At 43.2% G+C, this 15,826-nt stretch overlaps 1 protein-coding gene across 1 annotated transcript; it reads right to left on the bottom strand.

Annotated features, from left to right (window-relative positions):
- Nucleotides 1-233: 233 nt before the first annotated feature.
- NEDD8 (NEDD8 ubiquitin like modifier) lies at nt 234-15,825 on the bottom strand. Its single transcript, XM_003260682.3, has 4 exons — nt 15,695-15,825; nt 1,776-1,823; nt 1,525-1,607; nt 234-600 (listed from the first exon to the last, which is right to left on the bottom strand). The coding sequence occupies exons 1-4, from the start codon at nt 15,710-15,712 to the stop codon at nt 504-506; spliced, it is 246 nt and encodes an 81-aa protein (XP_003260730.1). The 5' UTR covers nt 15,713-15,825; the 3' UTR covers nt 234-503.
- Nucleotide 15,826: the final 1 nt, after the last annotated feature.

Raw genomic sequence — 15,826 nt, 5'->3', positions numbered from 1 at the left:
ATTTCAAGCTACCAACATGAAGTCACTTAATAGAGTTGGAAAAAGGTGCCAGTAATTGGCTCTCATTAGCCACTAGGAACTGACTCCAACACACCACTAAGTAGGTTTTCCTAAAATCTGATAATCCCTGTAAGAGCACCATTCCTTCCACTGTCCGATTCCTTCAGCCTGCTATAACTGAGTGAGCATTAGGTCCATTTTTATTTCAGTCAACTTGTGCAACAGAAGAAAGATTCCAGGAGGCCAGGAAATATTTTATTGACAATCAGGGACACAGTCATAAGAGAGGGAAGCACACAGGACTGCAAACTAACACCCAATAGCCAGCAAGGGCCCTCTGGGCCAGGAATACTGAATCCTGGGATCCTCACAGTCTCCCACCAGTAGACATACATTGCTGGGCATCCAGGGGAGGGGGCAGTGGCTATGGTGTCCCAGAGAGTGAGAGGATATATGATGCCTCATTATGAGCGACAGGGTAAGGAGGTAAAATGGAGTGTCCATCACTGCCTAAGACCACCTCCTCCTCTCAGAGCCAACACCAGGTGAAGGACTGAACCACCTAAAATCTTGTAATCAGCTGCTGTCTTCTCATCATTCCTGCAGGAAAAGGAAGCAAAAAAACAACAACAAAAAAAAAAAAAAAACAAGAAAAAGAAAAAGAAGACTTAAGAGTTTTGTTGTTGTTGTTGTTGTTTTTGACAGAGTCTTGCTCTGTCATCTAGGCTGGAGTACAGTGGCACGATCTCAGCTCACTGCAACCTCCACCTCCCAGGTTCAAGCAATTCTCCTGCCTCAGCCTCCCGAGTAGCTGGGATTACAGGTGCCTGCCACCACGCCCAGCTAATTTTTGTATTTTTAGTAAAGATGGGGATTCACCATGTTGGCCAGGCTGGTCTCGAACTCCTGACCTCAGGTGATCCACCCCCTTCAGCCTCCCAAAGTGCTGGGATTACAGGCGTGAGCCACTGTGCCCAGCCAGAACAGGAGTTCTTGAGTTTCCTGGATCTCTTTGGGGAGGGGGGGCGCTCTGTGAACTTGAATGAGAAAAAAAATCCCATCTTTATTTTTACTAACCCCCAACTGAAATTTAACATTTCTTCTAACTTCAAACATAGCCCAAAAACCACAGTAGTATTAGCAATATAGGTAACTTGTTAACAATAGCAATTAACTATTTTCTATCATAATCATTTATAGGTATCTTGAAAATATTTCAAAATTATGGTCATATTAGACCTACCATTAGATCTTATGCATTAAAAAGTACATATATTACTATATCACATATTTTAGTATTTTAATAACTATTTCAATATAATTAGTTTTCTTTTAATTCTATATATTTTGTTTTATGCCTGAAAAAATCTTATTCTGAGAAGGGGCTTAGAGGCTTCACCAGATTGCCAAAGAGTCTAAGGCACCAAAAACAAGAGGCAACCCGATCCACCTCAGTACGTGCCCCCTCTCATCTTCTCATCTTCACATAAGATCGCCATGCTGTCATTCTCACTCCAAACTCACATCTGTTTGCCACTGTAGATGAGCCTCTGCTGTTGTGGGGGGATTCCCTCTTTCTCCTCCACACGCTCCTTGATTCGCTCCACCTTTAGAGAGACAAGTAGTCAGGGGCTGCTGCTCAGGGGTAGGACCATGGAAATGGAAAGAACAAGGGCTATGCAGACAGCATGAGAGCAAAAGGACCAAGTTCATAAGCATATGCAAACAAATATACATGGCAAGAAGTACATGAAGAGGAGTTGGGCATGCATCACCTTGTCTGTAGGTTCAATGTCAATCTCAATCTCCTTTCCGGTCAGCGTCTGAAACAGGCAATGGTTTCATGAGTCCTTAAAGCCCAATGTACAATTTGTCTTCTAGGTAAAACGTCCTATCTTGGTCTTTGGGATCTACTGCCTTCTAAAAGATGCATATTCTCAGCAGCACTGCTTTGGAGAATGAGAAGGCTTTGAACATACCTTCATTTATCAAATATTTTTAGGCTGTAAACAACTTTGATAGGGCAAGATTCTTTGAACCATCTGATCCTCTTAATTCCATGAGTCATCTTCCAAAATCAGTCCCCCAAAATCAGTGAGAATATTGGCATTCTTTTGGATGATATGGCAATGAAAGGTTTTATTGTTTTATTTATTTATTTATTTTTGAGATGGAGTTTCGCTCTTGTTGACCAGGCTGGAGTGCAATGGCACGATCTCGGCTCACCGCAACTTCTGCCTCCCAGGTTCAAGCAATTCTCCTGCCTCAGCCTCCCGAGTAGCTGGGATTACAGGCGTGCGCTACCACGCCTGGCTAATTTTGTATTTTTAGTAGAGACAGGATTTCTCCATGTTGATCAGGCTGGTCTCAAACTCTCAACGTCAGGTGATCCACCCACGTTGGCCTCCCAAAGTGCTGGGATTACAGGCGTGAGCCACTGAGCCCGTCAGAAGGACCTTGTTCTAAATATCAATGCTAGAAATTAATATTCAGATAATTCGAAGAATTCTCAAGGACACCAGAAATCATCTCTGAGCAGTTTTTTAAAAAGTGCTAGAATTGGCTGGGCATGGTGGCTCACACCTGCAGTCCCAACACCTTGGGAGACTGAGGCTGGAGGATCACTTGAGCCTAGAAGTTCCAGACCAGCGTGGACAACACGGCGAAACCCTGTCTCAACCAAAAAAAAAAAAATTAGCTGAGTGCAGTGTGCATGCCTGTAGTACCAGCTACTTGGGAGGCTGAGGTGGGAGGATCGCTTGAGTCTAGAAATTAGAGGTAGCAGCAGCAAGCCACGATTGTGCCACTGTACTCCAGCCTGGGCAACACCCTTGCAAAAAAAAAAAAAAAAAAGAAAAAGAAAAAAGAGAAAAGAAAAGAAGATGAGAAGTCAACATTACATCTCCCATATCTTTCCAGACTTCTACCTAAATCCTAAATTGCAGCTCTTGTCTTCTTGACTTCTTCCATAAGTTAAGGGCTGGTGATATCCAAACACAATAATTACACTGATTATGCAGTCATAAATGTCGTGTCTTCTCCCATCTGTTCTTGCTCTTAAAAGCTCTATCTGCATTAGTCTACAGTGATCCAGGCCACAAACACACCATGCTCATTCTAATTTATGGGCATTTCTTTGTTTCCGTTGTTTTCCTTGTTGCAATATCCTCCCCTTCTCCTTCTCCAAACTTCAAGACCCCTTAAATATAAGATCTCCTCCTGGCCGGGCACAGTGGCTCACGCCTGTAATCCCAGCACTTTGGGAGGCTGAGGTGGGTGGATTACCTGAGGTTGGGAGTTCGAGACCAGCCTGGCCAACATGGAGAAACCCTTCTCTACTAAAAAACACAAAATTAGCCAGGCGTGGTGGCGCATGCCTGTAATCCCAACTACTCAGGAGGCTGAGGCAGGAGAATCGCTTGAACCCAGAAGGCAGAAGTTGCAGTGAGCCGAGATCGTGCCACTGCACTCCAGCAATGTATAAAACCTCCTGTATGATGTGTAGACCTATTCCCAGTGTACTTTATTAATACTTCCAATATTAATATACCAATTACAGCTAGTTGTTTAAGTGTTAAACTTTCCCAGTGTTTGACACACAAGCAGTCAATGAATATTTTTGAAGGGCTAAATATACTGATGATCATATTATAATCACAGCTAACATTTACTGAAAACTATTTTTTTCCTTTTATTTTTTTAAGAGACAGGGTCTCGCTCTATCATGCAGGCTGGAGTTCAGTGGTGTGATCCTGGCTCACTGCAGCCTTGACCTCCTGGGTTCAAACAACTCTCCCACCTCAGCCTCCTAAGTAGCAAGGACTACAGGGTGTGTGCACCACCACACTCAGCTATTTTTAAGATTTTTTTGTAGAGACGAGTTCTGTGTTGCTCAAGCTGGTTTCAAACTTGTGGGCTCAAGTGATCCTCCTGCCTCGGCCTCCCAAAGAGCTGGGATTACAGGCATGAGCCACCTTGCCCAGCCACTGAACACTTTCTAAGGGTAACTATGATCAACATCTTACATGCATCACATTTAATTCTCCCAGTATTTATGAGATATGGACTATTACTATTTCCATTTTATAGATGAGAAAAATAAGACTTAGGTTAAAAACATATCTACACAATCAAAAGTAGAGAGTGGATCCAGATTCCCTGGTCCCAGAGCCTGTGCTTTTATTTCTGTACTCCATCCTACCTGAGTCTGGCTGGTCTAGTATTGGGACCCAATGTACACTCCTATAGTAGCTCACAAAATAACATATGGTTTCTCCTTATGGTATTCACACAGACCAGCATGAAACAAGAACTCAGAAAATTTCCCAACAAGGAGAATGATTTAGTACTGGTATGTTTCCAAAAATACAAGAACAATTCCTTCGGATTAACCTGTTTGGACATGAAAGAATAAATTACAGCAGTGATTCTCAAGCTTCTACCCTAACCTATGCTGGTCTGTGTGAAAATTTTCAGCAGCCTATGGTAAAATGAGAAAAGTAGTGTTAGTGAAATTTTCATGAAACTAAATATATTCAGGTGTTAATGTCCTTTCGGAGAATGGTGGTGACAATTTGTGGTAACTTTAAAAAGACAAAATAAAAAGTTTGTAATTCTGTGTTGTCCACAAATTATTCCACTTTACTTTTTTTTTGAGACAGGGTCTCAGTCTCACCCGGATGGAGTGCAGTGGTGCAATCATGGCTCACTGCAGCCTTGACATACTGGGCTCAGGTGACCCCCACCTCCCTCTTGAGTAGCTGGCACCACAGGCGGGCACCAATACGCCTGACTACATTTTGTATCTTTAGTAGAGATGGGGTTTTGCCATGTTGCCCAGGCTGGTCTCGAACTCCTGACCTCAAGTGATCCACCCGCCTTGGCCTCCCACAGTGCTGGGATTACAGGCGTGAGCTACCGCACCTGGCCGATAATACAAATTTTTATTTATTTATTTTGAGATGGAGTTTTACTCTTGTTGCCCAGGCTGGAGTGCAACGGCACAATCTCAGCTCACCCTGCAACCTCTGCCTCCCAGGTTCAAGCAATTCTCCTGCCTCAGCCTCCCAAGTAGCTGGGACTACAGGCATACACCACCACACCTGGCGAATTTTGTATTTTTAGTAGAGAAGGGTTTCTCCAGGTTGGTCAGGCTGGTCTTGAACTCCTGACCTCAGGTGATCTGCCTGCCTCGGCCTCCCCAAAGTGCTGGGATTATAGGTGTGGGCCACCGCGCCCAACCACAAATTTTTAAAGAGTGAAAAAAGACCCTCAGAGAAGACCTAGAGCCGCTCTCCCAAGAGCAAAATGCTTGGACCTTATATTTTTAAAAAGAATTTTTGGTTTGTAAATTCTGAAACTCTAGAGTTGGCCCCTTGTTTCTGAAATCGACTGTAGAGGCCCATAAATATATCTAGAGAGCAATTTGGCAATACGGTGTCCCAGCAACAATACTTCCAGGAAAATACTCATGACTATGTCCAAAAGCATACCTACAACAATGGTTATTGCAACCTTTTGATACGTAAAATTAGAAACACAATCTAAATATCAAACAGTTGAGGGTTAAATAAATTACGGTACAATCTTAGAAAAAAAATTACAAAGCCCTCAAACAATGTTTAGGATAACTATTTGTAATATATTAACAGTATGCTGATAATTTAACAAAAAAGTTATAGTATATAGAGTATAATTAAAATTTTGTAAAAACAAAACATGCATCTATATGCTCTCCAAAAATCTTGGAAGGGTATATACAGTATATTAATGCTTTAACTTGAGCAGTGGAATTATGGGTGATTTTAATTACATTATGATGCTTTTCTGTATTTTCCATTTTTTATACCACAAATGTGAATATGCTGTAATGAGAACAAATTATTAGGCCGGGCGCGGTGGCTCACGCTTGTAATCCCAGCACTTTGGGAGGCCGAGGCGGGCGGATCACGAGGTCAGGAGATCGAGACCACGGTGAAACCCTGTCTCTACTAAAAATACAAAAAAATTAGCCAGGCGTGGTGGCAGGCGCCTGTAGTCCCAGCTAGTGGGAGAGGCTGAGGCAGGAGAATGGCGTGAACCTGGGAGGCGGAGCTTGCAGTGAGCCAAGATCGCACCACTGCACTCCAGCCTGGGCGACACAGCAAGACTCTGTGTCCAAAAAAAAAAAAAAAAAAAAAAAAGGACAAATTTTTTAAAAAACAATGTCCTTGATAAGGGTAAGATTTTGTAAAGCAGCACTGTCTTGTAGAAATGTAATACAAGCCATATAAGCAATTTTTAAATTTACTAGTAGCCACATTGTAAAAGTTCTTTAAGAGGTAAAATTTTAATATTTTTAAACCCAACATAGCCAAAATATTACTCACATGTAATCAATATAAAAATTAATATATTTTACGTTTTTTCTAACCAAATCCGGAAAATCCTGTATTTCATATTTATATCACATGTAGAGATGGGGCCGGGTGCGGTAGCTCACGCCTGTAATCCTAGCACTTTAGGAGGCCGAGGGGGCGGATCACGAGGTCAGGAGTTTGAGACCAGTCTGGCCAACATAGTGAAACCCCATCTCTACTAAAAATACAAAAATCAGTTGGGCATGGTGGTGGGCACCTGTAGTCCCAGCTACTGGGGAGGCTGAGGCAGGAGAATCGCCTGAACCCGGGAGGCGGAGGTTACGGTGAGCTGAGATCATGTCACTGCACTCCAGCCTGGGCAACAGAGCAAGACTGCATCTCAAAAAACAAACAAACAAACAAACAAAAAATAGAGATGGTAGGCTGGGCATGGTAGCACATGCCTGTCGTCTCAGCACTTTGGGAAGCGGACGTAGCAGTACTGCTTGAGCCCTGGAGTTTTGAGACCAGCCTGGGCAACATAGTGAGATCCCCATCTCTACAATAAAATTAGCCAGGCATAGTGGCACAGGCCTGTAGTCCCAGCAACTGGGTACTCAGAAGACTGCTCAAGCCCAGGAGTTCAATGCTGTAGTGGGCTGACTGTGCCACTGCACTCCAGCTTGGGTGACACAGCAAGACCCTATCTCCAAAAAAAAAAAAAAAAAAAAAAAAAAAAAATTCAAATGGTAAATTTTCATCTGAAATACTTGACATATATTTAAGTTTCATAATTTACAATAGAAAAAGTAGATTTATACACCCAACTTGTTCTAAACATACTTAAAAGGTTTTTTTAAATTTATTTTTATTTATTTATTTATTTTATTTTATGTTTTTTGAGATGGAGTCTTGCTCTGTGTCCCAGCCTGGAACACAGTGGAGTAATCATGGCTCACTGCAGCCTCCAACTCCTGGGCTCAAAATATCCTCCCACCTCAGCATTCTGAATAGCTGGTACTACAAGCACATACCACCATGCCTGGCTAATTCTTTTTTGGAAAAAAAAAAAAAAAAAATTTTTTTTTTTTTTGAGACAAGGTGTCACTGTGTCACCCAGACTGGAGTACTGTGGCATGATCTCGGCTCACCACAACCTCTGCTTCCCAGGCTCAAGCAATTCTCCTGCCTCAGTCTCCCAAGTAGCTGGGATTACAGCCGCACGCCTCTACACCTGGCTAATTTTTGTATTTTTTTAATTTTTAACGTTTAATTTTTATTTTTTAATTTTTAATTTTTTTTTTTTATTTTTTGAGACAGAGTCTCGCTCTGTCGCCCAGGCTGGAGTGCAGTAGCACGATCTCGGCTCACTGCAAGCTCCGCCTCCCAGGTTCACGCCATTCTCCTGCCTCAGCCTCCAGAGTAGCTGGGACTACAGGCGCCCGCCACTACGCCCGGCTAATTTTTTGTATTTTTTTATTAGAGACGGGGTTTCACTGTGTTAGCCAGGATGTTCTCGATCTCCTGACCTCATGTTCCGCCCGCCTTGGCCTCCCAGAGTGCTGGGATTACAGGCATGAGCCACCGCGCCCAGCCAATTTTTGTATTTTTAGTAGAGATGGGGTTTCACCATGTTGGCCATGCTGGTCTCGAACTCCTGACCTCAAATAATCCACCTGCCTCGGCCTCCCAAAGTGTTGGGATTACAGGCGTGAGCCACCATGCCCGGCCTGAAAATTGTTTTGTAGATATGGGGTCTCGAAATGTTGTCCAGGTTGGTCTCAAACTTCTGGCCTCAAGTCATCTCCCTGCCTCGGCCTCCTAACTCACTGGGATTACAGGTGTGAGCCACTGTACTCAGCTAAGTTTCAGTTTTTAAATTTAATTAAAATCAAGTACAATCAAAATTTCAAATCTTCAGTCTCTCTAGTTACATTTCAAGTGCTCAATAGCCAAATGTGGCTAATGGCTACCATTTTGGACACTGTTCAAATATTCCAGCTAACATATGAAGCAACAAGAATATTAGAGTATCTCCAGCTTGTAACCCCCAGTGAAACAATGGATCTAGGAAATGACTAACATCACAGAAAGCAAAACGATCTGATGGAAGTGCATACCACATCACCACCTATGAATTCTTCTCACATATGAACATACAAAGACTAATCAAGCCTCTAGATCTAATTACCAGCTGACAGGAAATACAGAGGAAAGAGGAATATGTTAAAAGACAATATGGGAACCCGTTGCGGTGTCTCATGCCTGTAATCCCAGCAATTTGGGAAGCCGAGGTGGGCGGGTCGCTTGAGGCCAGGAATTTGAGACCAGCCTGGCCAACATGATGAAACCTCATCTCTATGAAAAATACAAAAATTAGTCAGGCATGGTGGCGCACGCCTGTAGTCCCAGCTACTCGAGAGGCTGAGGCATGAGAATGCAAGAATCGCTTGAACCCTGGAGGCACAGAAGTTGCAGTAGTGAGCCAAGATTACACCGTTGCACTCCAGCCTGGGTGACAGAGCAAGACACTGTCTCAAAAAAAAAAAAAAAGAAAAACATGGGAATGTAATCAGCAAAATTCAAACTGCAGGAAACTCTAGTTTATTCAACAAGAAAAAAATGGGAAAAAGGAGAATCTACAGATTTAAAGAAATTTAAAACACATAAACCAATGGCAATGTATGGATCTTAATTGGATCCAGATTCAAACTGTTAATAAAATAAGAGAGAGAGACAATAGGGTAATTTGATGATAGCAATCAGTTAAATTTGTAGACATAATAATTATGGTTATGTTAGAAAAAAGGTTATCTTTCACAGATAAACACTGAAATATGTATGAATAACATATGCTATGCTATCTGGAATTTGCTTTAAAAAAAATCAGGTAAAAGGAGTTGGTGAGTTTAAATTAAATAAGACTGGCTATGAGATGATAATTTTTGAAGCTGGATGAAGGGTGCATACACCCTTCTCTTTCCTGATGTATGTGTTTGAAATTGTCCATGAAGTTGTTTTAAAGCAATTGAACAATTTTAGAAGATATTCTTGATATATCATACTGTAACCTGACAATATATTCAATGCTATTTAAACAAGTATAAGATGAACCTAGACTGGGCGCAATGGCTCACGCCTGTAATCCCAGCACTTCGGGAGGCCAAGGCGGGCAGATCACCTGAGGTCAGGAGTTTGAGGTCAGCCTGGCTAACATGATGAAACCTCGTCTCTACTAAAAATACAAAAAAAAAATTAGCTGGGTGTGGTGGCACGCACCTGTAATCCCAGTTATGCAGGAGGCTGAGGAGGAGAACTGCTTAAACCCAGGAGGTGGAGGTTGCAGTGAGCAGGGATCACGCCACTGCACTCCAGCCTGGGTGACAGAGTGAGACTCCATCTCCAAAAAAAAAAAAAAAGAGATGAACCTAAACCTAACATACTGTGCTAGGCACTGGAGGAAATACAAAAGAAATGTGATCCAGCCCTGCCAACAATCTTTATCAAGCGAAGATGTACAACCAAGAAACAATTAGACACAAAATTAATAGAATAAGGCTGTATACAAGGAAGTTCTGGCTGGGCACAATGGCTCACGCTTGTAATCCCAGCACTTTGGGAGGCTGAGGCAGGTGGATCACTTGAGATCAGGAGTTTGAGACCAGTATGGCCAACATGGCGAAACCCTGTCTCTACCAAAAATACAAAAAATTAGCTAGGCATGGTGGACGCTTGAACGAAGGTGGAGGTTGCAGTGAGCCAAGATCGTGCCACCGCACTCCAGCCTGGGCAACAGAGGGAGACTCCGTCTCAAAAAAAAAAAAAAAAAAAAATTAAAAATTAAAAACAAATCAAAACAAAACAAAACAAAAGGAAGTGCTATATTGTCCAAACACAAGGGGCAATGACAAAGTGCTATGGTGAATGAAAATCAATGTTAATCAATTTAAGCCTTGAATGAGCTAACATTATATAACACTAGATACAGTGTTTTAATTTATATAACATTATAATACTATAATAGCCAAAATAAAAATGACTGATGTCAGCATTTTTATGGTGCTACAAGGGTACCAGCTAGTAAGGGTACGGAGCAACTGGAATGCTCATATACTGCAGGTGGGAATATAAAATGGTACAACCCCTTAGTTTCTTTTTAAAGTTATATATATCTACCACATGACCTAGTAATTTCATTCTTAGGTATTTATCCAAAGGAAATAAAAACATATGTTTACAAAAAGACTCATATAACAATGTTCATAGAAGCCTTATTCATATTAGCCAGAAACTGGAGATAACTCAAACACCCATCAACAGGAGAATGGATAAACATATTATGATATAATTCATCCAATGAAATACTATTCAGTAATAAGAAGGAATAAATCACAGATTACAATAGACATTATGCAGAATGAAAGAAGCCAGATACAAAAATTGTACATTGAATAATTCCATTTATATAAAGTTCGAAAACAAGCAAAACTAACCTATGAAACTCTTGAGGGGGTAGGAATACAAATATTTAGATTTTGTAATTACATGAATGTATGCTATTGTTAAAAACTCACTGAACTAAACCCTTAAGAACTGTGCATTTTATTTTATATTAAAAAACATGAATGAGAAAACTGGTTCACACAGTAAAGACAGTTGCCAAAGTAATCTGCAATGAGGAAATCAGTGAAGGATCTGGGGTTAGGGAGTAATATAATGAAAAAGAAGCTCAAGGAAGACCTGCACATTATGGTTTTGTACGTCCTGTCTTGGTTTAGACTCTACACTTTAGAGGGGATATGACGGTAGAAAACCTGGTTGGAAGTATTACAGAGAAATAAAGATACAAATGAGTAAGATCCCAGACCAGAATGAGGGTAATGGAGATGGAAACAAAAATCAAACAGAAAGAGGTTTTAAGTGAAAAATTAGATCTTATAAAAGGACCATGTAATTTTAAATGACTCTAAAGAATTGTATTCCAGACACCTGAATGATTGATGGGATTAATACATGAGATGGGTATTGGGATATGGCTTATGACAGAAGATGATGCATTTAATTTTTGAACCACAGAGACAAGGTAACAAGATTTAAATTGGGAAGAACTGTAAAATCTTACATAAAAATATGGAAGAAGTCAGCTACACAGAGACAGCAGTTGAAAATGAATCATTTGGCTGGGCATGGTGGCTCACGCCTGTAATCCCAGCACTTTGGGAGGCCAACGCAGGTGGATCACTTGAGCTCAGGAGTTCAAGACCAGCCTGGGCAACATGGTGAAACCCCATCTCTACTAAAAAAAACAGAAAATCAGCCAGGTGTGGTGGCATGTAACTGTAGTCCCAGCTACTTGGGAGGCTGAGTTGGGAGGATCCCTTGAGCCTGGGAGGTGGAGGTTGCAGTGAGCCGAGATCATGCCACTGCACTCCAGCCTGGGTGACAGAGTGAGACTGTCTCAAAACAAAAACAAAATGAGGCCAGGCATGGTGGCTCATGCCTGTAATCCCAGCACTTTGGGAGGCCGAGGTGGGTGGATCACCTCAGGTCAGGCGTTCAAGACCAGCCTGGCAAACATGGCGAAACCCCGTCTCTACTAAAATACAAAAGTTAGCCAGGTGTGGTGGTGGGCACTTGTAGTCCCAGCTACTTGGGAGGCTGAGGCAGGAGCATTGCTTGAACCCAAGAGGCGGAGGTTGCAGTGAGCCAAGATCGTGCCACTGTACTCCAGCCTGGGCGACAGAGTGAGACTCCATCTCAAAAAAAAAAAAAAAAAAAGAATAATTCAAAAAGGGGTCAGACATGGTAGCTCACGGCTATAATCCCAGCACTTTAGGAGGATGAGGTGGGAAGATCACTTGACCCCAGGAGTTTTAGACCAGCCTGGGCAACACGATGAGACCCCATCTCTACAAAAAAATAAAACAATTGGCTGGGTATGGTGGTGCCACACGCCTGTGGTCCCAGCTACTCAGGAGGCTCAGATGGGAGAATTGCTTGGGCCTGAGAGGTCGGGGCTGCAGTAAGCCGTGATGGCACCACTGCACCCTAAGCCTGGGCAACAGAGTGAGAACCTGTCTCAAAAAAAAAAAAAAAAAAGGAACTGTAATAAAAATGTGTCACTTATATGGTAATTAACAGCTGTTTTTCTTTTTTAAATTAATATTTTCTTCAGATGAGATTAACAGCTATCTCATGTGTAACTACTTTCCTATGTATTTAATAAAAAAAATGCAACAAACAAGAGGGGATGGGGGGAGGGGGAGATAGAGAGAGATGGGGCACAGAGGCCTGTTTGAAGGCAGAAGTTGTAAGTGTTGCAGGAAAGATGACTGGCAATTTTAGATAAGTACCACATAAATATGGATTCAAAGAAACAGAAAAAATCTAGAATCTTGCTATTCAAAGTGTCTTTGCTATTCAAAATCTGAGAGTGTCAAATGTCTTGCTATTCAAAGTCTGAGAGTGTCAAAGCTCCCAGACATTCAATATCACCTGGGAGTTTGTGAGAAATGCAGAAACCTGTGCCCCACCCTAGACCCACAGAATCATAATCAGCATTTTAGCAAGACCACAGGTGATAGGACACTGTATTTTCTTTTCAAGTTTCCACACACACCATTGATTTTTTTTGTTCAAACAGTATTTTTTTTTTTTTTTTTGAGACAGAGTCTCACTCTGTTACCCAGACTGGAGTGCAATGGCACAATCTTGGCTCACTGCAACCTCTGCCTCCCAGGTTCAAGCAATTCTCCTGCCTCAGCCTGTCGAGTGGCTTGGACTACAGGTGTGTGCCACCACACTCGGCTAATTTTTGTATTTTTAGTAGAGACAGGGTTTCACCATGTTGGCCAGGCTGGTCTTGAACTCCTGACCTCGTGATCTGCCCGCCTTGGCCTCCCAAAGTGCTGGGATTACAGGCATGAGCCACCATGCCCGGCCTTTCAAACAGTATTTTTTAAACTGCAGGTCTCAACCCATCAGTGGGCAGGTCTCAACCCATCAGTGGGTTATGAAATCAATTTAGAATTGAAAGTTTGAGAGCATATCACAAATAGCAAAGTTTTTGTGCCTTATGGGTCATGACATAAAATTTCTTAATGTGGGGTGAAATTTTCAAAAAGTGTACAAAACACTTAACATTAGTAACTTAACTTCTTTGGACCTAGTGGACATGAGAACCCATATGCATTGAAAAGCCAATAAAAGTATTCAACAGGCCAGGCGTGGTGGCTCATGCCTGTAATCTCAACACTTTAGGCTGAGGTGAGCGGATCACCAGGTCAAGAGATCAATACCATCCTGGTCAACCTGGTGAAACCCCGTTTCTACTAAAAATACAAAATTTAGCTTGGCGTGGTGGCACGCCCTATAGTCCCAGCTACTCGGGAAGCTGAGGCAGGAGAATCGCTTGAACCCGGGAGGCGGAGGTTGCAGTGAGCCGACATTGTGCCACTGCACTCCAGCCTAGTGACAGAGTGAGACTCTGTTTCAAAAAAAAAATTCAACAGTTAGTGTTTCTCAAGATTTTGATAGTGATCCATACTAAAAATTAGTATGAACTAGTAACACCCCCTGTGTAATATACATATAAAATAAAATAAAAAATTTCAGGCCTGGCAAGAGTGAGACTCCGTCTCAAAAAAAAAAAAAATCACAAAACAATATCCTTACCTAGCACATAATATTTCCTATTTTCTCCCTCTCTCTCTTTTTTTTTTTTGCAGGGAGAGATGGAGTTTTGCTCTTGTCGCGCAGGCTGGAGTGCAATGGCGCCATCTCAGCTCACTGCAACCTCCGCCTCCCAGGTTCAAGCAATCCTCCTGCCTTACCCTCCAAGTAGCTGGGATTATAGGCGCCCACCACCACGCCCGGCTAGTTTTTGTATTGTTAGTAGAGGCGGGGTTTCACCATGTTGGCCAGGCTGGTCTTGAACTCCTCACCTTAGGTGATCCACCCACCCTGGCCTCCCAAAGTGCTGGGATTACAGGCGTGAGCCACTGGGCCCGACCTTTTTTTTCAGGCAGGGTCTGGAGTGCAGTGGTGCCATCACTGCTCACCGCGGCTTCGACATCCCAGGATCAATCAATCCTCCCATCCCAGCCTCCCGAATAGCTGGGCCTACAGGCATGCGCCCAGACCCTTGGCTAATTTTTTGTATTTATTGTACAGGCAGGGTTTCGCCATGGCGCCCAGGATGGTCTCGAACTCCTGGGCTCAAGTGACCGGCCCGCCTCGGCCTTCCAAAGTGCTGGGATTACAGGCGTGAGCCGCCGCGCCCAGCCTATTTTCTCTTTTTAATGGTGCCAGTGACCCATTCACCTATTACATTGATGTTACGACTCTTATATAGGCCGCTACTCAACGTTAAAAAAAATCTTTAACATACTATTTTAATACTTGACCTCAAATCTTAGCTAAGAAGTAGTTTGGAAGGACTGGGTAAGAGAAGGTTAAGAATGACTATTATGTACGGTAAATATGCTAAGAAGCTGATGAAATAACGATAGATTTACTTAGCTACAAAAAGGCCAAACTAGCATTAGACTTCACTTGTCAGCAGTTTTGTTTTTTTTTTTTTGCGGGGAGGGTGGGGATCTCTGTCTGTCTGAAGGCACAAAAGAGAAAACAGCAGATAGGACTAATGAGGGCTGGAAATTGGTGAAGAACCACCACGGGAGTTGAGAGATGCAAATGAAGGAAACCATGGCTAGTACCAAGAACTAGGGCAGCGGTAACTAACCTGCCTCAGCCAAAGAAGTGAGGCTGGTCCAGGATGCCAGGCTCAGAAAGGCAGGTGCTGACTGAACACACTCCCCGCTTTGGTTCCTGTAGGACGGGTGAGATACCACACCTTGGCAACCACCAGTAAAGGCTCATAGTCTAGCCCCTGGGAGGCCCCGGTTTCTCCGGGCTAACGTTTTAGGGCTGTGCTCGGAGGCGACCTACGTTAGGGACTGGGAGAAGCAGGTACCCTGGGAATGAAGAATGGAGAGCAGCGCTTATTCCAAGAATCTGAGAGACGGGGGAGTCAAGCCGCTGCTAGGCCTTCTCTATGACTGGGGGGTTCGAATACAGTGAGACCCGACAAAAGCGACCCCATTCTGGGTGACAGCACAGTCCTGGCAAAAAAGCAGGCATGGCAAAATACCCCAGGGTCGTCAGGTGGGACCTGGGCCCCGCTCTCAAAGCCCTTCTGGGTCCCCCTATTTCCCACCACCCCTCGCGCGGAGCCCTGAGGCAGTCAGCGTCCTCCAGGCTAGGGAAAGGCGTGGTTTTCCTTCCCCACGTCTCCCGTAAGGCACTGCTGCCAGCCCAGTACTACTGCGTCTTGGCAAGGCTGGAGGTGCTCCCACCTTCACTTTAATTAGCATCTTCTTTCCAGTTTGGGGCTGCACACGGATAAATTGCTGCTCCTACCGCTCCGGTCGCCGCTGCCGCTCTCCAACACTCTGCCTGCAGGGGCCCCTTCTGCTTCCGGGTCACTG

Source organism: Nomascus leucogenys, chromosome 22a, assembly GCF_006542625.1.
Source record: "Nomascus leucogenys isolate Asia chromosome 22a, Asia_NLE_v1, whole genome shotgun sequence".
Taxonomy (NCBI): Eukaryota; Metazoa; Chordata; class Mammalia; order Primates; family Hylobatidae; genus Nomascus; species Nomascus leucogenys.
This window is presented reverse-complemented; position numbering and strand designations above follow the sequence as displayed.